This window comes from Episyrphus balteatus, chromosome 1, assembly GCF_945859705.1.
Source record: "Episyrphus balteatus chromosome 1, idEpiBalt1.1, whole genome shotgun sequence".
NCBI lineage: Eukaryota > Metazoa > Arthropoda > Insecta > Diptera > Syrphidae > Episyrphus > Episyrphus balteatus.
In genome coordinates this window covers 111,272,018-111,292,759 of record NC_079134.1, presented here as the reverse complement: position 1 = coordinate 111,292,759, position 20,742 = coordinate 111,272,018, and the positions used below count along the sequence as shown (strand labels likewise).

The 20,742-nt window shown below is 31.8% G+C and overlaps 2 protein-coding genes across 12 annotated transcripts in view; both read left to right on the top strand.

Moving 5' to 3' along the window:
* LOC129906660 (mucin-17) overlaps window positions 1–20,742 on the top strand; it is a 470,057-nt gene that overhangs the window by 270,194 nt on the left and 179,121 nt on the right. The window lies entirely within an intron of this gene.
* On the top strand, window positions 441–1,763 carry LOC129909761 (uncharacterized protein K02A2.6-like). Its single transcript, XM_055986835.1, has one exon. It carries the CDS (start codon window positions 441–443, stop codon window positions 1,761–1,763), a length of 1,323 nt encoding a protein of 440 aa, XP_055842810.1.

Below are 20,742 nucleotides of genomic sequence, written 5' to 3'. Positions count from 1 at the left end.
AAAGGTTCAAGAGGGAAAACATTCACCTTAAGGGCTTGGACCTTCACCACATAAGCGGTCACAGCGGATTTATATTAAGTTGCATTTTGGTTATTATTTTAGTAATCTATATAGTACGAGGCATAATATTCAGGAAAAGAATTTTAGCCCTTTCTGTTGGCCCGCAGAATGTTCAAACATTATGAACATAACAAATCTATAGATAACCCAATGTGTATGTGAAATAAAGATAAGACAGATTACCCTAAGCATACACTGACGGTTATCTACAGATAAATTACATAAGTAAGAATAGATAGATAAGAACATAGACATTAAGAATAGAAGATAAGACTAGAAAATTGTATATATATAGTAGGAACGTAGTGAAATAAAATTAGTATTCATTCGACTTACAACCGAGTTTTACTCAATCAAGAGAGACTGCAAAGGATCCGGTAATGTCAAGAGTTTTGCGGCTAATTTTACATGGATGGCCAACAATTTTTGAAAGTTCAGAAGAACTTATTCCGTATATCCGTAGGAAGACGGAACTCTCTACTCATAAGGGCTGTATCTTGTGGGGTAGTAGAGTAGTTGTACCTCCCACATATCAAAATCAAATTTTGAAACTTCTTCATGGTTATCATCCGGGAATAAATTTAATGAAGGCCTATTCCCGTAGCTATGTGTGGTGGCCTAACCTTGATAAGCAAATTGAATTAGAAGTCCAACGCTGTGACCAATGTCAAAGAAATAAAGGAAATCCACCAGCGGCACCGCGACAATTTATTAAACCCCCAGAAGATCCATGGAACATTTTACATATAGATTTTGCTGGACCATTCCAGGGATATATATTTTTGGTCGTAGTTGACTCTATGTCAAAGTGGCTTGAAGTAAAAATAGTACGCAATATGTCATCGACCGAAGTGAAAAATAAATTGCGTGAGGTATTTGCTATACATGGCCAACCCAAAAGAGTTATTTCAGATAATGGTACGGCTTTTGTGTCTGCTGAAATGCAGCAGTTTTATACTGCAAATGGTATTAAGTACAATTCAACAGCTCCATACCACCCATCCAGTAATGGACAAGCGGAACGTATGGTTCAATACTTGAAGACATCTCTCAAGACCATGTCAGAGGGAGACATGCAGACCAAACTGCAACGTATTCTGTTTAAACAACACACGACACCGAACACAACAACAGGAAAAACACCAGCGGAGCAGCTGATGGGACGAAGGCTTCGAGCTGCATTAGATGCCATGCATCCGGATGATGGACAGATAAATCCGGTGAGTCCAGATTCATCTTTTGGTCAGGTAAGAAGTTTTAAGATTGGAGATACTATTTATTTTCGAAATTATTCGATTGGACCGCTCTGGCTGGAAGGTGAAATTATCGAAGTAACTGGTCCCGTTTCCTATGTAGTAAAATCAACTGATAATAAAATCGGTCGCCGTCATATCGATCAAATCAAACGCCGCCTAACCGACAACCAAAGCCGCTCAACCGACAGCCAAACGTTTGAGATTCCATGTAGAGGTGATGACACTGAGGATCGTCAGCGAGAAGACTTAACCCTAGAAAACTCATCCCTGCCACCATCAACAACAACAGAAACCGTAGTTACACCTTATTCACAAGAGCAAGAGGAACAAAATGTTAAATCAAATGATGATATCTTAGCCCCCACCACCTCCGCAAAACAAGTTCCTGATAATGTCACCCGTTATGGACGAGTGATAAAAGCGCCTGAACGCTTGGGAATAAACTAAAAGGGGAGGAATGTAGTGTCTTGGAGTCACCCTGTGACTCCGAATACAAAAGTGACAGGAGACTTCAAAAGTGACACGACATTTATGTCAGTCAGAGAGACACGTGCCTACTAGTTTTTTGGTTGGTTTTGAGCATCCAAGAAGATAACTGAATAAAATAAAAACTAAAAAAGTATATTTCATTTTAACTATCTTTTATTTTATTTAAAACCACAACAGTTGGCTAACGAAAAAAATGATGTAATTTGTTGGAATTAGGTTGTTTAATTGAGAAAAAATGGAAAAAGGATATTTTTTACACTGAAAAAAACAAATTTTGATTTTTAGTAGGTTGGTATTTTGAAAAAAGTTTTTTTTTGTTATAACTTTTGAACTAAGGGTGGGCTAACGAAAAAAGTTGATGTAATTTGTTGGAATAAGTTTGTTTAATTGAGAAAAAATGGAAAAAGGATAATTTTTACACTAAAAAAAACAAATTTTGATTTTTAGTAGGTTGGTATTTTGAAAAAAGTTTTTTTGTTATAACTTTGAACTAAGGGTGGGCTAACGAAAAACGTTGATGTAATTTATTGGAATTAGCTTGTTTAATTGAAAAAAAAAGGATAAAGGATAATTTTTACACTGAAAAAAAACAAATTTTGATTTTTAGTAGGTTGGTATGTTGAAAAAAATTTTTTTTATAACTTTTGAACTAAGGATGGGCTAACGAAAAAAGGTGATGTAATTTGTTGGAATTAGCTTGTTTAATGGAGAAAAATGGAAAAAGGATTATTTTTACACTGAAAAAAAAAAAACAAATTTTGATTTTTAGTAGGTTGGTATTTTGAAAAATGTTTTTTTTGTTTTAACTTTTGAACTAAGGGTGGGCTAAAGAAAAAAATTTATGTCATTTGTTGGAATTAACTTGTTTAATTGAGAAAAAATGGAAAAATTATATTTATTTGTGTTTTGGAAAAGAAATTACTTCACACCATTTTATATTTATTCTTGCTTTCGAAAAATGTTTGAATATAGTTTACTAAGCATAAAGCTTTTCTAGATACTTACATATAATGGCAAACCAAAAAACTTATTGATTTTAAGACTTGAAAAATTATTTGTACGTTGTGGTTTTTAATGTTAAATATCAACTTAAGCTTCTTAACAGGAATGTTATATGAACTACATTCAATCAAGTAAAAATGTTTAGTCAAATTAAAAACATTTGACGCGCGGTGCAAACACCAGTGGATTTAATTGGTCTTAATTATAAATTAAAAAAGGTCACAGAGGTGTATACGTACTTTTGTTTGTGTGGTGAATAAAAACTAATTCTTCTATAATTTTTAAACTAAGCGAAGGATAGTAAAAATAAAAGTTGGGCTATCTTGGAATAACCTTGGGCAAACATACTACGTTTTTAAACTAACGATTTTTTCACAGGAAGAAAAATTTAATTTTTTTCGGTTTCTGACATGAAAAAAAAGTTTTTTGTTGTATCTTTTGAAAAAATAGTGCAATCAAGAAAAAAAAAGTTGGGCTTTCGTGGGGCAAACGAACCACAATGCAAAACCAACAATTTTTACACTTAATAAAAAAAAGTTATTTTTTGTGATTTTTGAGGTGAAAAAAAATAATTCCGTTATAATTTTAAAACTAATTTTAAGTAACGAAAAAAATCTTGGGCTATACTGGGCTAACCTTGGGCAATCGAACCAGACAGGTTTGAAAAAAAGGTCGCCTGATAAAGAAATAACAACAACAATGCCATGGCTCGTCTGTGGTTTTCTTATGTATTTCATTGGCATTTGTACTTTTGTGAAATCGTTTGGTCCCACTGATTTGAAAAAAACTCTCATATAAGGCCTGTACTGACAATTTTTGTTGGACAGAGTATAGAAGTCACATATTTTATATTATTTGTAAGTGCTGCCAATTTTAATTTTTTTTCATACAAATAGTACAAAAACGGTCTTGCCCCCATAGGCGGTCTCGCCCCCACTTCCCCTAAGTACTTTTTCAGGTAGCGTTAAACCTAAATCCAGGTTCAAAAATATTAATTTGTTTTTCAAAATGGCTTCCATTTTCGTTTACGTTTTCAATACAGTTTGATTAAAATTTGATTTTCTTGTATTAAAAACTACGACAGAATTTTTATTCGTGTTCCAGTCACCTCTTATTCATAACAGGAGTATAAATGGGTTTTTAAATCGAAGAATCTAATTTTATAGTACATATAAACCGAAGTACCACCAAAAAACTTGAACCTTCTATGTTAAAATTTGACTTCCGCAGTCCATTCATTATCCTAAAGCCACATTTCCACTCACAGTGTACAATTCAGTTTGAAACAAAACCTAACAAAAACGAAAGACAAGGCGGAAATCCTTGTTAAAGCTGGAAACGCCTTAGGCTCGGCGATATACCAATAAGTGTGTGGTCAGGATTCGGCAAATTTTTCGTTTACAATTACATTACTGTATCTCTCCTGTTGTTTGACACAATGTATATGCTATCTTTATGTATATACAAATACATCGCGTAACAGCATCAAAAACATCAAGTGACATAAACGGCTAGATAGCGGTCTGGACAAGTCGTGTCAAAGTAAAACACAATGAAAAAAAAACTACAGTTTTTTGGGTATGATGGCCAGGAGTTTGGATTATGTATGTGTATGTGTATATTCATGCCCGTCTTTACACTGGCAGTAAAAATGTTGTTCATCTAAAACACACGCAAAAAAGCCTAAAGGTGTACCTTTATATTTTTAAATTCAGAGAATATAATGGGTGTTTGTTTTTGGTTTGTAGCATTTTTGTATAGCCCGGTCAAAATTTTTTTTTAAGTGGATAGATACAATAGATTTTAATTCTGATCCACACAATTAAGAAAAATGATTTACTTTATATTGAGCATTTTTGCTAAGATAAACTAAAATTCTGTTCGTAACTCACGTTACATCAATCGGATACAAACTTTAAAGAGGACTTTAGCAGGTATTGAACGTTTTTTTATAAAATTTATTGCCCTTAATTACTTTTAATAAAAATTCAATACATACAAAATTACAATTCTTTAAAATTCAGTGAAAAACCAGCATTTGTTCAATATTTCAAAAAAAATTGAAAAAAGTGATTGTCTGTAAGATGGCGTCATCGTCATAAGGAAACAGTTTTTGTGCTGTTGTTAAACAAATAAAATGCACGTACTTGCTCTTGCAGTTCAAAACACTTTTATGTTAGTTTACTTGTAGATTTAAAGAGCTGCCTCTATATACATTTTAAAGAAACTTTGTTTGTTGAGTCTGTAAAATTATCTTGAGTGAAAGACAAAGCTTCTCCTGTACAAGCAGCTCATCAGGCCATCATCATCTACTGTTTTCCTATCTGGTTCACGGTGACAAAATTCCATCTAAACAAGTTAGCAATACTGGAGAGGAAGATCTTCAGGATCTATACAGACATGCACTACGACAGGATACGCAGGAAACACGCAGGGGCTTTTGGATGAGGGTTTGATATCAACCAACGACGAAGAGAACATCCCCTTCTACGCTGATCCTGGGTAGGCTCCCTAATCCAACCTTTGCAATGACAACCAGACCTGAACAACCTGAGTTAAGAAGCTTCCAGCAGAATTAATATTTAAAACAAACACAATGACAATTAACTGTAAATTTAGCTTAAAAAAAAAAAAAACAATGCAAAAACGTAAGGCCCCCTTTGTGCTAACATATTACTAATATAATCAATGTACAATTTTAGATAACTAGCTTTAAGCAAATTGTATATATAATAACTGTTCAATAAAAATATTGGATAATCGTTAATTTTTTTTTTTTTTTTTTTTTCTTATAATTTACGCGCACTCAAGGGGTTATGACTACCCTTTATATGTTAGCTATTAACACAGTGCGAGCGTTTAGGAAACAGAAATAGGATTAAGTAGGAGATAACGATGTACATTTGTCTTAAATGTTTGCACATTGAAATGGGAAGGAAAAATAGAGTTGGGTAAGGAATTCCAAATTCGTGTTGTTCGACTAAAAAAAGAATCCCTATACTTAACGGTTCGTCCGAAGTTTGGCTCAAGGGTATAACGATGGGCATAATTTGCGGTGCGGGTATTACGGGAAAATTGTTTTAAGGGAGGCATGCAACTGGCTATTTCACTAGAGCACAACCCAAAAAAATAGCGGTAAAACAATGAAAGGCAAGAGACATTTCTACGATGTTCTAAGGAAACAAACGTTTCCGAGATTGATCTATCACCAATCAGTTTTTTTGCTCTGTTCTGGACCCTATCTAAAAGAGCTAATGATGTTTTTGGTGCTCCAGCCCAGATATGGGAGTTGTACTCTAGCTTCGGTCGTATATACGCCTTATAAATTGTAGCCAGGTCAGAAGGGGAAAAGAATTTTTTACATCTCCTGAGGAAACCCAAACATTTCGCTGCATATCGAAAGGGTATTTCTTTTAAGAAATAATGAAATTCGGAATTAGTACCTACCACAAAAACTGAGATAAAAATGTTACACCAATAAAAATTGGTACAAATGTTTCACTTATAACAGAAACCAAGAATCTAAGCAGTCCATAAAAAAATGTAGAGACATCACAGAGAAAAATAGACCACATAATATAGAACAAAAACAATAAGATTTCTCTATGGTTTTCATCCAAGAAGGAAACCTTATTAAAGCAATCGGGATTTCCTTATTGTTTTAAAATCTGCATTTGTAGGGTTTTGAAAAGAAAAAAAAAAAAAGACGACCAGGGAGGGAATCGAACTGGGGACTTCAAATCATTAGTCGCCCACCTTACCACCTGAACCAACCTGCCATGAAAATATTGTTCTAGTGCTAAGTTGCAAAAAAAATCAACTTTTCAGTCAACTTTTAATAAGATTTTCTCTATAAAATAATAAGAAATCTCCTTAAAAAAAACCTTATTAATCGTTGATTTTAATAAGATTTCCTTATGAAATATATGAGCGATAAAACAATATGACAATCTGTTAGTTTTTAGCGGGTCATATTCTTCTCTGTGCAGTAAAATATGAAATTGGTCCGAAAAAGCCAAGGATTCATTTTATTTTTGGTTTCGATGACAAATTGAACGTTTAGGGTATGCCCCACTTAACAGTAAAACAATCATATAAAATAGTAAATAACAAGTTTAATTCAAGATTTTTTTTTAACTTTTTTAGAGTGTTATAATAATTCAATTAAAAACCAATAAACACATAGCTTTAATTCTAATAATTCATTTAAATTAAGTTTAACACAAAAGCACAGGTCACAAATGGGACAAAAGTTGTCTGTATCCTCTTCGCCACTTGAGGAATCATATAATGCTGGAAGTGCTTCCTTGGAAGTGTCATTTTCACTCTCGTTTTGCTTTTTATTCCATTAATTCTGCTTTGTTTTGTTGTTATGCAACAAATGTGGAATTTAACCCCAGAACTTCTAAAAATATGAAAACATCCCTGACAAAAATTGAAGCCAAATATCTATCATGCCTAGACAGGAACAGACATTAGGTTTACAAAACGAATCTTACCTTTTTTGAAGTAACTTTCATAGACTGTATTGAAACACTAACCCTAATCCTACTTAAGTTCTTAGACATTTTACAGTACACGAATCGACTTGAGCATCCGTGTGTCAGGAGAACTAATTTATCAGCATTGCCAATGTAGTGTAAAATATTGAAAAGTGGCATATTACCCAAAGTGGCATATTCGACCGACTTACCCTATACCTACTTAAGTTCTTAGGCCGTGTGTGAATTGCGTTAAATAGTTAACACTGTGTAAAATTTTTGACACTATTGAGGTGAATAAAAAATGTTCAGCTGTTAAAAATTTATTGGGCTCTGGGACCTGATTAAATTTGAGTTAAATTTATTTTGCAGATGGTTTTTTTTTTTTTTTTCTTTTTTTTATTAAAAAGGAGTTTCATGGCAGAAAAGAGGCAGAGAAAATTATTAAACAATAAGCCATACAGCTGAAATTTTTTTTGTCTACCTCAATAGTGTCAAAATTTTACACGATATTAAATATTTAACGCAATTCACACACGGCCTTAGACATTTTACAGTACACGAATCATTTGCGTTTTGGATTTTACTGTCTCTTCGAAAAAAAACACCCTTTCACCTAATTTATTTTATGAAAACTCTTTATTCTTGTTTTCTATTCCAAATTAAACGTTTTTACCAACTTTCATTAGGATGGCCATCACTTATGTTTTCACTAAAAAAAACACCCTTTTAACCATGAAACAAAGACATAGACGTTTGTTAAGCTTCAATATTATTTACTAATGCACTTCAAATAATTGTTGTTTGAAAAGAATACGATGCGACATATCGATTTATCAATTTTATATAGCATACAATATTTTATTTGGAGTGCTTTTTTAAAATATAAACAACAAATTTACAATAAGACTAACTTATCATTATTACGTATAATACCCCATTTTCCTATAGGTAGATTTATGAAGGAGAGACCGGGGATAAAACTAACATTTTTTACTTTTGGGTTTCCTGCTCCTGTGAGCAGGAAAATATGCCTTCTAAAAGATTGGTTTTTTATCTAGAAAAGGATGCAGTTAAGTTTTGATAAATTGAATAATTCACGTAGCTGTGATAGTTTTTCTAAGATTCTGCCCTTGTTACTTTCGTCCTATATGTCCAGGACGGAAGTAACACGCTCTGGGGACAAAAGTAACGCAATAATTAAAAAGCATAGTTAATGAATATACCAAAATTAAACCTCAATTTTAAAGTCCAAGTGACCTCAAAAAATTGAATTATAGTCAATCGCTCCACTTAAAATTAATTTATTTTTTATTGTTTTTATTATTTTTTCTTCGTTAAGAAATTAAACCTTTATTATATTTTTTTTAACCGTATTACATACTTTTTTTTAACCTAGGATCATAACGAATAGTTTAACTATTCATAATTTGTTTTAAACTTCAAAGAAAAAAAAGATAAGAATAATCGAGTAAACAAAAAAAAAATCTTTAAAAAAGGATGATACTTCGTTTAGCGAGTATTATAAAAACATAAATTTAATATTTATTTTATAGGTAACCTATACATGAGATCATTTTAAATTACGAAATTATCGTCCACATGATCTTTTGTTACTTTTGTCCACATGCCCTCATTTTTCGAAAAAAAAAAATAATTCACACAAATTTTAAAATGTATTTAAAATATCAAAATTAAACAATCCTTGGGAAAAAATTTACCTTAAAATATTAAGATTCTATGACATTTTTATTCAAAAAACCGGCACTCAAAAAAATTTCAAACTATACATTTTTTTCTTTTTTTTTAATGTAGCGCATGCTTATCGCTCGACCGCTCGACAAAAACTAATTTGTAAAGAGAAGAATTGAAATGTTAAAAAAACTGCATACATGAAATTTCTCAAACACGTTCGTTCATGCTGTAAACTGGCTTGTTACTCGAATAAAATAAATAAATAAAATATAATATAATAGATTAAATATTTAAATGGTTATTTTATCATAACTCAGTCTTTTAATACAACTTATTTTACTTGTTACTTTCATGACTTGTTACTTTTGTCCCCGGTCTCCCCTACAAGAAATAAGAAAAATATTTTTTTGGACCATTATTAACGGTATTTACTTGCCATAGAACCGATTTCTTAATGTAAACGACACAACAGATTTTAATGAAAATTTTGACATAAAAAGGTTTATACTGATATTAAAATTAAGAAAACTTTAAAAAAATTGTTTTTGGATTTAATAAATAAATTATTTTTTTTTTTTTGAAAAACAAAAACAAAAAAAAAACATGTAACCCGCCGGCGGTCACAACTTTTAACTCCTGAGAAGCCATGTGACACGCCGGCGGTCACAAACAATACGTTTTTAAATATTTTTTCTAAATAGGCCTGTTGAAGAAAAACTTACTTTTCAATGTTGGCACCTAGATAAAAGTCTAAATTATATAAAAAAAAATCCCAGATTGATCCATTTATATGTAGGTATAAGTATATACATATATTAGACTGGGCCAAAAAAATAAAATATTTTTTTTTTGAAAGTTACTTCGAAAATCTTGTTCAGGATGATGAAAAAAAAATTTGGTGAAAATTTGAGCCGTTAAAAAAAATTTTAAGAGGTCTATCATCGGTGTTTTTCATTTTTATACATGATATGATGTTTTACAACAGAACTGCTAGACGATCAAAGTAAAAAAAATTTCTGTTCATTTTTTCTTATATAAAATTAAATTTCCTACAAAAAAGATCTAATTGAAAATTTTCGTCAGACGAGCCGTATTCGAGTAATTAAGCTTTTTAAATCGAAGTGTTTTTTCAATTTGCCTTTTTCACTTTGGAATTTTGTGTTGAGCAAATAAGCGAATAGAAAAATAAAACCTCGACAGATTCTTATAGGAAATTTAATTCTCTACAAAAAGGTCTCTTAGTAATTTTCCCTAAATTGAGTTTTGAAGAAGTTATTCACGATTTAAATCGAGAAAAAAATTAAAAAATCAATTTTCAATTTCAAAATTTTCTAATTCACTGAAAATTCAATATTTTCAAATTAGCAAGATGTTTTCTTGTATGGAATTAAACGTTCTATAAAAAGTTCCTTGGCAGCAAATTAATTCCTTTAACCATTTAGAAGATAATCGTATTCAAATCGCAAATGCATACTTGTCATAAGAAAACTATTGAAATCAGTGGGCATTGGTTTTGATACGAATATCTTCTTAACGGTTAAAGCAATTAATTTGCTGCCAAGGAACTTTTTATAGAACGTTTAATTCCCTACAAGAAAACATCTTGCTAATTTGAAAATATTGAATTTTCAGTGAATTAGAAAATTCTGAAATTGAAAATTGATTTTTTAATTTTTTTTCTCGATTTAAATCGTGAATAACTTCTTCAAAACTCAATTAGGGAAAATTACTATGAGACCTTTTTTGTAGAGAATTAAATTTCCTATAAGAATCTGTCGAGATTTTATTTTTCTATTCACTTATTTGCTCATCACAAAATTCCAAAGTGAATCAGGCAAATTGAAAAAACACTTCGATTTAAAAAGCTTAATTACTCGAATACGGCTCGTCTGACGAAAATTTTCAATTAGATCTTTTTTGTAGGAAATTTAATTTTATATAAGAAAAAATGAACAGAAATTTTTTTTACTTTGATCGTCTAGCAGTTCTGTTGTAAAACATCATATCATGTATAAAAATAAAAAACACCGATGATAGACCTCTTAAAATTTTTTTTTAACGGCTCAAATTTTCACCAAATTTTTTTTTCATCATCCTGAACAAAATTTTCGAAGTAACTTTCGAAAAAAAAATATTTTATTTTTTTGGCCCAGTCTAATATATATAAGTAAGTATATAAGACAGGTGCCATGTGACCCGCCGGTAGTCACACTTAAAAAAACAGTTAATAATTTGACAAAACACAGCACAGTTTTTATATATGTAAATAACGAACACTTTTGAACAAAAATACACTTATGGCACACAGAGAAGAAAATTTTTTTTCTATGGGGGCAGCGAACGTGTTAAAGTTATTTAATGAACTTTATGTGTCAATCTTCAAATACGAGAGCAATTCGCAATTCAAATCAAAAAATGTTTGGGGTGCCAACCATTGTACATTGATGTAGGTACCGTGTCGACGAGGGACGAGCCTACAATAGTTTTTTTCTTAAACGTTTTCCAACGGAAAAAATATTGATGTTTTTTGCCGACAAATTGATTCTTTTTTCGTCTTTTAATACGAATCTACACATATTTTTACGCTAATTTTAACACACACTACAAATTTGACAGTTTTGCAAACTTCAAACGAAATTATTATTTAAGGAAAAATATAATGGAATTCGTTGTTTTTATTAATAAATAATAAATAATCTTACCTACAGTAGAAAAAAAAGATATTTTTCTTGTTTTTTGAAATTATTATTGTCTTATTTTTTGGAAAATTGAATTTGGGTTTGGTCGTTTGCATTTCAAATTTTGTCCGCACACAACGCCACATAATTTGTTTTCATTTTGAAATGACATATTTTCCATATACATAGGTGTAGAAGAAACTTTATTTGATTTTTTGGTAGATGGTCTGCCCGACAAATTGTTTTGAGATAAATGTGTGAGAGAAATTTTCGTGCCAGTGCCCAGGGCCCCGTGTCCCCTTATGGTAAAGACTGCATTGCCCCTACATACATTCCTACATATAACCACATTTCTTATCATTAAACGATTACAATAATTAGGAATTTGACAGGAAAAAAATAATAAAATTATTATAAAATTATATGTAGGGGGAAACCGGGAGACTTGACCATATGGGAGACATGAGCCACTCTAAATAACTCACGCAAATATTACTCAAATCATTCATGAGTATACTCAAAAGTTGCATCTAATGATGTTCTACTTGCACACAAAAATAATTCCAGATATTCCAATTCCATTGACTTTGGCTGGTGAATGAGAATGTATGTTTTTTGGCTCAAAAAGTCAACTTTTTTTTTATTTTTATTTTCAAGATAAAAAGTTTAGTTTAAGGTAGAAGTAAAAATAGTTAACATTTACTCATACAAATTTGATTCAACTTTGTCAATATTAAAAAAAATTTAAGCTATCTTGTGTTTAACAAAAGTTATTTATTATTAATTGTGAAAAAACGTGAGCGGGAGACTTGAACCATTTTTTTAGGGGAGACTTGACCATATGGCAATAACATGCTAATAATTAACTTTTTACTGAAATAGCTACCTAAAAAATAAGTTATTTATTCATTTTTGTTATGATTTTTATGAATTTTTTTTGTTTCGTCTACTTTTCTATACTTTTTACTAGGAAATAGACCAGTGCCGATGCCTTCAAAAACATTAAAAAGTACAAAAAAATCATAGTAGGATGAAACCTATTGGAAAGGAGGGGAATATGATAAGAATGAAAGGAAAAATAAATTACGGGCGAGCCGAGTTCGGGAAGTGGGTGGGTTGAGTTTTTAGTGGTTAAAAATGGTATATCTCGATTTCCGGCAAAACTACAAATGCTATAGAAAAAAGTTGTATGGCAAAGTTGTAGGTAATATAAAGATCTACAACTTTTGTATCAACAATTTTTTCACATAACCTCAAAATTTATGTGAAAAATTAAAAAAACCGAGTTTTTGGTTTTTTATTTTTATCTTTTTCAAAAACAAAAATTTTTCTACGAAATTTGGTGAAAACTTACCTTATTATGTCCCAAATACACTGTAATTTATTTGATTTATAATATTAATTTGTTCACCTTATTTTGAATTAATACCAAAAAAACACCCTAATTTTCAATCGAAAATTCACGTGTCAAAATATCAGCTTTTTTCAAAAAGTCGGTGGGCATTTCGTTCGTTAAAATGTCTATTTTCTGATGGTGTAAAAAAAATTTACATTAGTATACTATAGAACATGTTCTAGTAAAATTTAAAAAATGAAAAAAGCTTGAATTCGAAAAAAAAATTTTATCATTGTTTACAATTTTGGCCCATTTATTCAAATTTACACTTTAATTACTCAAAAAACGTAAGATTTCATGTAACATTGATTAATCTTACGTTTTTTGAGTAATTAAAGTGTAAATTTGAATAAATAGGCCAAAATTGTAAACAATGATAAAAAATTTTTTTCGAATTCAAGCTTTTTTCATTTTTTAAATTTTACTAGAACATGTTCTATAGTATACTAATATAAAATTTTTTTTACACCATCAGAAAATAGACATTTTAACGAACGAAATGCCCACCGACTTTTTGAAAAAAGCTGATATTTTGACACGTGAATTTTCGATTGAAAATTAGGGTGTTTTTTTGGTATTAATTCAAAATAAGGTGAACAAATTAATATTTTAAATCAAATAAATTACAGTGTATTTGGGACATAATAAGGTAAGTTTTCACCAAATTTCGTAGAAAAATTTTTGTTTTTGAAAAAGATAAAAATAAAAAACCAAAAACTCGGTTTTTTTAATTTTTCACATAAATTTTGAGGTTATGTGAAAAAATTGTTGATACAAAAGTTGTAGATCTTTATATTACCTACAACTTTGCCATACAACTTTTTTCTATAGCATTTGTAGTTTTGCCGGAAATCGAGATATACCATTTTTAACCACTAAAAACTCAACCCACCCACTTCCCGAACTCGGCTCGACCGTAATTTATTTTTCCTTTAATTTTCATCATATTCACCTCCTTTTCCAATGAGTTTCATTCTACTATGATTTTTTTTGGTTTCAAAAATTATCGACCCTGGTCTAAAAGATATTTATGTGTTTTTGAGTTTTTCTTAAAATTGTTTTTTTATTTATTTATAATAAACATTAAATAGAGTTTTTGTGTTCATTCAAAACACCTCAATATATTAAAAATTAGTTTTAACAAGATATGAACCGATTTTTTAAACTTTGTTTTTGTTTTACTCGAAGAAATTAGGTATGATCAAGTCTCCCCAAGGAGGTGTTCAAGTCTCCCGGCTAGGCGGGAGACTTGAGCCAATAATCTGTTCCCACTCATTTGGTGTTTGGCAAAAATCCTTTGGGTGTGCATAGGGCTTATGAGGCTAATCATGAAGCAGATAAATGTATCTTTACGAAAATGTTAACCTTTTTGATGAACCATCAATAGTACGGGAAAGGCTTTCCCGGAAAGTTAAAATCTTACTGGGATAAAATTCATGAATATATTTTGACTTCAGGACTCGAAAGACACGAGTTAGAAACCGCATTTTGCACAATCGCACCCAGAGTCATTTGGCCGAACTGATATGCGTTTTAGTGATGAAACGGTAACTCGGACAAAAAAAACCTTGTATGAAACAAACAAAGATAAATAATATTAGTAGTTCTTCAACTTTTATAACAACAATTTTTTGATAAAAGTTAAAAAAAAAGTTATGGTCAATACCTATTAAAAAATGTGATCATATCATTTTACGAAATTTACTATAATTGCTAAATGGTAGGTTTTAGAGAAAAAATTACTTAACATATTTTGTGGGAAATAAAATTTACTACAACTCTCCATCATGACATTTTTTTTTTTTTTTTTATAATTAACGCGCACTAAAGGGAGTTAAATACCCTTAATATGTTAAACACAGTGCGAGCTTCAGGAAAATAGGGAGGGATTTAAAAGGAGAAACCGATGCACATTAGTTTTAAAGCTCTGGACATTAAAATGGCAGGGAAAAACAGAGGCGGGTAATATATTCCACATTCGTGTGGTGCGGCTAAAGAAAGAATCTCTGTATTTGACGGTACGTCCGAAGTTGGGCTCAAGGGTAAACTGATGAGCATTCCTAGAAGCGCGAGTATTACGGTTAAATTTTTTCAGGGGAGGAATGCAACTAGCTATTTCATCTGAACATTGTTTATAAAAATAGCGATAAAACAAGGAGAGACATGACACATTACGTCGGTGGTCTAGGGACGCAATTGTCTCAGTTATCGATCTATCATCTATCATTTTGAAAGCACGTTTTTGTATTCTGTCCAAGAAACTCAAATACGTTATCGGAGCACCTGCCCAGATGTGACAATTGTATTCAAGTTTTGGTCGAATGTAAGCTTTATAGATTACAGCTAGATCAGAAGATGAGAAGAATTTCTTGCATCTTCGGAGAAAACCTAAACATTTCGCAGCGTTTTTGGCGATATCGAATATGTGTTCGTTTCACAGAAGGTGGTTTGTTACACTCATACCGAGAATGGAAAGTTTCTCAGTTTCCTCGATGCAAGTGCCACTCATTGATAGTGGCATGGGTGGAAGGTTCCGTTTTAATGATAGTACGCAGCATTGGGTTTTTGATGCATTAAATTCTACACGATTTCTTATTCCCCATTGAACAATGCTGTCAAGGTCAGAATTTACTGAGCTTATCATATTTTGTCGTTGAAAATCCACATCCGAAGGACATGGGTGTGAATCTTCAAACGAATATGAAAAGCTGAGGGTACTATCATCGGCGAAACAATTTAATGGATTAGAAGTTTCAGAGAGCAAATCATTAATGAAAATGAGATAGAGAGTCGGAGACAAAACGGAGCCCCAGCGTTTATTTTGTGGGTTTCAGACTTGAAACCATCCAATACGACTTGTATTGAACGGCCCGAAAGGTTATTTCTAATCCAATGAAGAAGAGAATCATCGATACCGAATGCATGCATTTTCGATAAGAGAGCTTGATGCCAAACTCTATCAAATGCCTTTGAAATATCAAGCGCAATAATCTTGCTTTCTCCAAAACGATGCAAAGATTTGTTCCACTGTTCGGTGAGATATACCATCAGATCACCAGTGGACCTATTGCTACGAAATCCGTACTGCCGGTCATTAAGAAGCTTCCGTTCTTCAAGATATTTCTTAAGCTGGAAATTAATCAGCGTTTCCATGACCTTGGAAAGAAGGGACGTGAGTGCAATTGGTCGATAGTTGGAGGGTGAGGAGGATTCGCCTTTTTTAGGGACAGGCTGGACAAATGTGGTTTTCCATCCACTCGGAACGAGTCCAGTAGAGTAGGACAGATGAAAAAGCTTACGCAGTGGTTTTGCCAGCGTGGAAGAACACCTCTTCAGAACGATGGGAGGGATACTATCCGGGCCAGCGGATTTGTGTATGTCAAGGTCTTTCAGGACTCTTGCCACTGTACGAGTGCGAAAGAAGATTCGTCCCATGGAATCGTTTACACACTTAAGTACTGGAGGAGTCATGACACTATCTGGCAGTGTAGAGTTGGCAGCGAACTGCTTTGCAGGGAGATTAGCTTTCTCAGCAGAGCTTACAAAGGGAGTGTCATTGAAGACAAGCGTTGGAACCGCAGATGACGAAGAGTTTTTAATGTTTTTAGCAAATGACCAAAAATTTTTAATCCCTGTGGGACATTGAAGTATTTTTTGTCTTAATTTTTGATCATGCAGTAGGGATGACGGTTGTTAGTACAAAAACCGGTTTTCGGTTTTTCCGGTTTTTTTCCTTTCATTTAAACCGACCGGTTTTAAACCGGGCCAAAAACCGGTTTTCGGTTTTTTTTTGCTTGATTTATAAAAAAACAAAATTAAACCTAATTTGTCAACCAAAAAAAAAACTTTTCGAAGAAAATCCCTGAGCAAAGCTTTTTTTAGTTTGATTTTGTTATAAGGGCCAATTTATTGACTCTCCATTAAACTTAAATCGCCATTAAAAAACGAAATTTCAAAATTTGAAACCAAATTCGTTTAATTTAGTCTCTTTTAAGTATTTTTTTTTTGAAGTTCGACCTTTTAAGAGGGATTTTTAGAGCAAACGAAGGTTTTAAACAGGATTTCTATTTATTCACTCTCCATTAGCGTCAAATGTCATTTCATTTATTATTTTATTAAACAAAGTTTCAGTGTAAGTTAACAATTAAAAATGAATAAAACATGCATGAATATTAGGGTGTCCGTTATTTCCCAAAGTGATGTTTTCGGGGGAGACACCCCCTAGATCGAAAGCTTAGCGCCTAAATAAAGGGAATTTAGCAAAAAAAATTTTTTGGAGTTCATTAACCCGTGCCTCTAGGGTCATACTTTCCCCATACAAATTTGTATGGGAAATTTTTAACTCATACATAAATTATTTTTTTCTCTCGAGTTAAATCATATTTTTTTTTAATGTTTGATAATCTGGTTGGAAAACAGTTACTTTAAAAGATCACATTCAAAATTTCCCGTTAAAAATTTTTTTTATATTTTATTTCGGTTTTTGAAATTATTAGCTTTTTTCGTAGTTTTTGCTTTCACCTATCACACAATTTTAAATGCAGTTTTATTGGTTTGTAATTCTTTTCAAATATTGCATTCAAAAATTTGTGAATAAATCAGAAATTTCAATTTTTGAAATTTTTTTTTTAAATTTTTGCCGTTTTTATACGTTTTAATTTATTTTTCTCGAACTACAAAAGATATGTTTACAATATTTTTATTGAATTTTCTTTAAACATTATTCACCTAAAAAATTACATCAAAAAAGTTGCAACCAAGAAAGGGAAAAGTATTTAATAATATATATATATATATATTATAAAAACGGTAATTATTTAAAAAAAAATTTTCAAAAAATTGAAATTTTTGATTTATTCACAAATTTTTGAATGCAATATTTGAAAAGAATTAAAAACCAATAAAACTGCATTTAAAATTGTGTGATAGGTGAAAGCAAAAACTACTAAAAAAGCTAATAATTTCAAAAACCGAAATAAAATATAAAAAAAATTTTTAACGGGAAATTTTGAATGTGATCTTTTAAAGTAACTGTTTTCCAACCAGAATTACCAAACATTAAAAAAAATATTATTTAACTCGAGAGAAACAAAATTTTATGTATGAGTTAAAAATTTCCCATACAAATTTGTATGGGGAAAGTATGACCCTAGAGGCACGGGTTAATGACCTCCAAAAAAATTTGTTTTGCTAAATTCCCCTTATTTAAGCCCTAAGCTTTCGATCTAGGGGGTTTCTCCCCCGAAAACATCACTTTGGGAAATAACGGACACCCTAATGAATATGGAAAAATGGGATGGTGAAAATGTGTTCAATCAATTTCATAAGACCAACGTTTGGTAATTGGTAATTTTGGTTTACAGAAAAAGTCGTTTTTGTGTTTTTTTAGTTCAACGACATGTACGTTATAGGAATGAATTGCTTCAGGTTTTGGTCACTACTGGCATTTCTCTCTCGCCAGACAAGAATATATTTATAGGCTTGCCAGAAATTTTTGAATCTATGGGTATGAGGGTTAATGGACAACACTTTATTTGAGATTTTTAATAGACACAAAATTCAAAGAAATTAATTAATTTCTTATCCATAGCGCAGAAGAGCACAGAGAATATCTTCACGACTAGTGAAACTAATCAGGGTTGAGATGCTGCGTAACCCTAATTGTAACACCTTCTGTTACGGGTCATCATTTTTGTGTTTTTATATTGTTTATCCTTCAAATCTTCAAATTTAAATATCTTTTATTTGACAAAAATGTAGCTTTTGACAGTTTAATTTTTCAAAAAATAACCCTGCCATATTTTTAATGGAGTTTTAAATTTAAAGCTTCCATTAAAAGTAAAGACTTTAACTAAAGCAGAGTGAGCAAAATGAATTTTTAATGATGGAAACTTAAAGACGTCAATAGATTAACAAAGCTTTTAACTAAAACGACAAATATCAAAATTTAATGGAGGCTCAATAAATTGGCCCTAAGAGTTCTTAACTCACTCTTAATAGGAATTTTGAGGAATTTGTTAAGCCGAATATGAATGAAAATTTATAATTATATGGTAAGTTGAGAGAGGGAATGAATGTTTTGAGGGCTTTCACTTTTTTGTCTAGTCGGATCTTTTTTTTGTTGGACGTTTTTTTTCAGCCGGTTTTTTTTCGGTTTTTCGGTTTTTTTGTAAAAACCGGTTTAAACCGCGAGGACAAAAAAACCGAAAAAAACCGCTTGACCGAAGCAAAAAAACCGAAACCGGTTTAAACCGGCCGGTTTTTCCCATCCCTATCATGCAGGAATTTGGTTCGTCGGATATGGGCGTTGCTGACCTTTCTAGCCTGTTTGAACTTTTTCCGGTTTTCCTCAGTGGGATTGGCTTTATAACAACGGAAGCTTACCTCTTTATTCCTGATAACCTCTTTACAGCTCGAGTCAAACCATGCATTCTCTTTCGGTTTGATTGTTTTAACCCTATTCGGGATAAAATTTCTCATTCCGGAGAGAATTAAATTTGTGATCATATCTGCACTGGAATCAACGTCACTATCGAGGAAGCATAGCGACCAGTTAAAGTTTTTAAAGAAACCGGTGAGTCCCTCCCAGTTGGCTTTTTCGTATTGCCAAACAGTTCTCTTTGGTGAATTTTCTTTAACTGGATTTTTGAGACATGAGAAAGGAGAATGGGCATTTTGGACGTTGAGCGGCCATCAATAAAATTGGTATCAAATGAAAGAATTATAGCCCAGGAAAAACTTTTACTATGGACGTTTCGCTGTATTGCGTTAAGAATGCAAGATAATGCAGTATTAGTATTGTTAATGCATTGTTCAATGTATGAAGGAAAAACTGATTTATATTTTTATATGGAATATAAAATATGATGCTCTGTCATTTTCCCTGAGCATGAAGACATTAATCTTGAAAATCCGACCAATAGAACTCATAATATAAGATTTTTAAGACAACCATTTCAGGTTCGAAAGTTTTCAAACAATTCAAAGTAACAAAAAATTGAACAACAAAACTCTTAAAATAGGCTTGAATTTGTTGTTTTAAATGCTAATAGTTTGGGTTCTAGTGGTTGGATATTCAAGATAAAGGTCTTCAGACTCAGGGAAAATGACAGAAAATAATATTTTGCACTTAAAATACACAATTGAGTTATAACATTGAGACATAAATAAAGTGTTAAATGCAAAAATGCATTTTATCCGTTATTGAAATACGTCAAAGGGATAAAACTTCTGCACAATTTATGTAAACCTTAATTACATCAAAAAATAACAAATTCATTCCTGGCCGCGGAACGTCCACGTTTCATACAAACTTGCCCATTCTCCTTTGCAGATATGACACAATGATCTGACGTGCCTAGAGGCGATAATACACTAACAGTGTATTTATCTGGGTCCGAGGTAAGAAACAGGTCTAGAGTGTTTTCAGCTTGGCCCACAACGTCCGAAATTCGAGTTGGCTCGTCGACAAGCTGAGTTAGATGGTTTAACTCAGCGAAGATCTCAACATACCTTCCTTCGGGTGTTGTCTGGCCAGAATAGCGAAGCCACGAAGAATTGTGTACATTGAAATCGCCCGTAATGACGATTTCAGTGCGAGGATACAGGGAAACAATCCTTTGGATGGAGTCGGACAGGGCATCAAATTCGTTAGAAGTTGAATTATCACTAGTGTGATAATTCTC

Bases quoted from the DNA above. Each gene is read 5' to 3' on its own strand.
- LOC129909761 (XM_055986835.1), top strand. From the start codon at position 441: ATGTCAAGAGTTTTGCGGCTAATTTTACATGGATGGCCAACAATTTTT.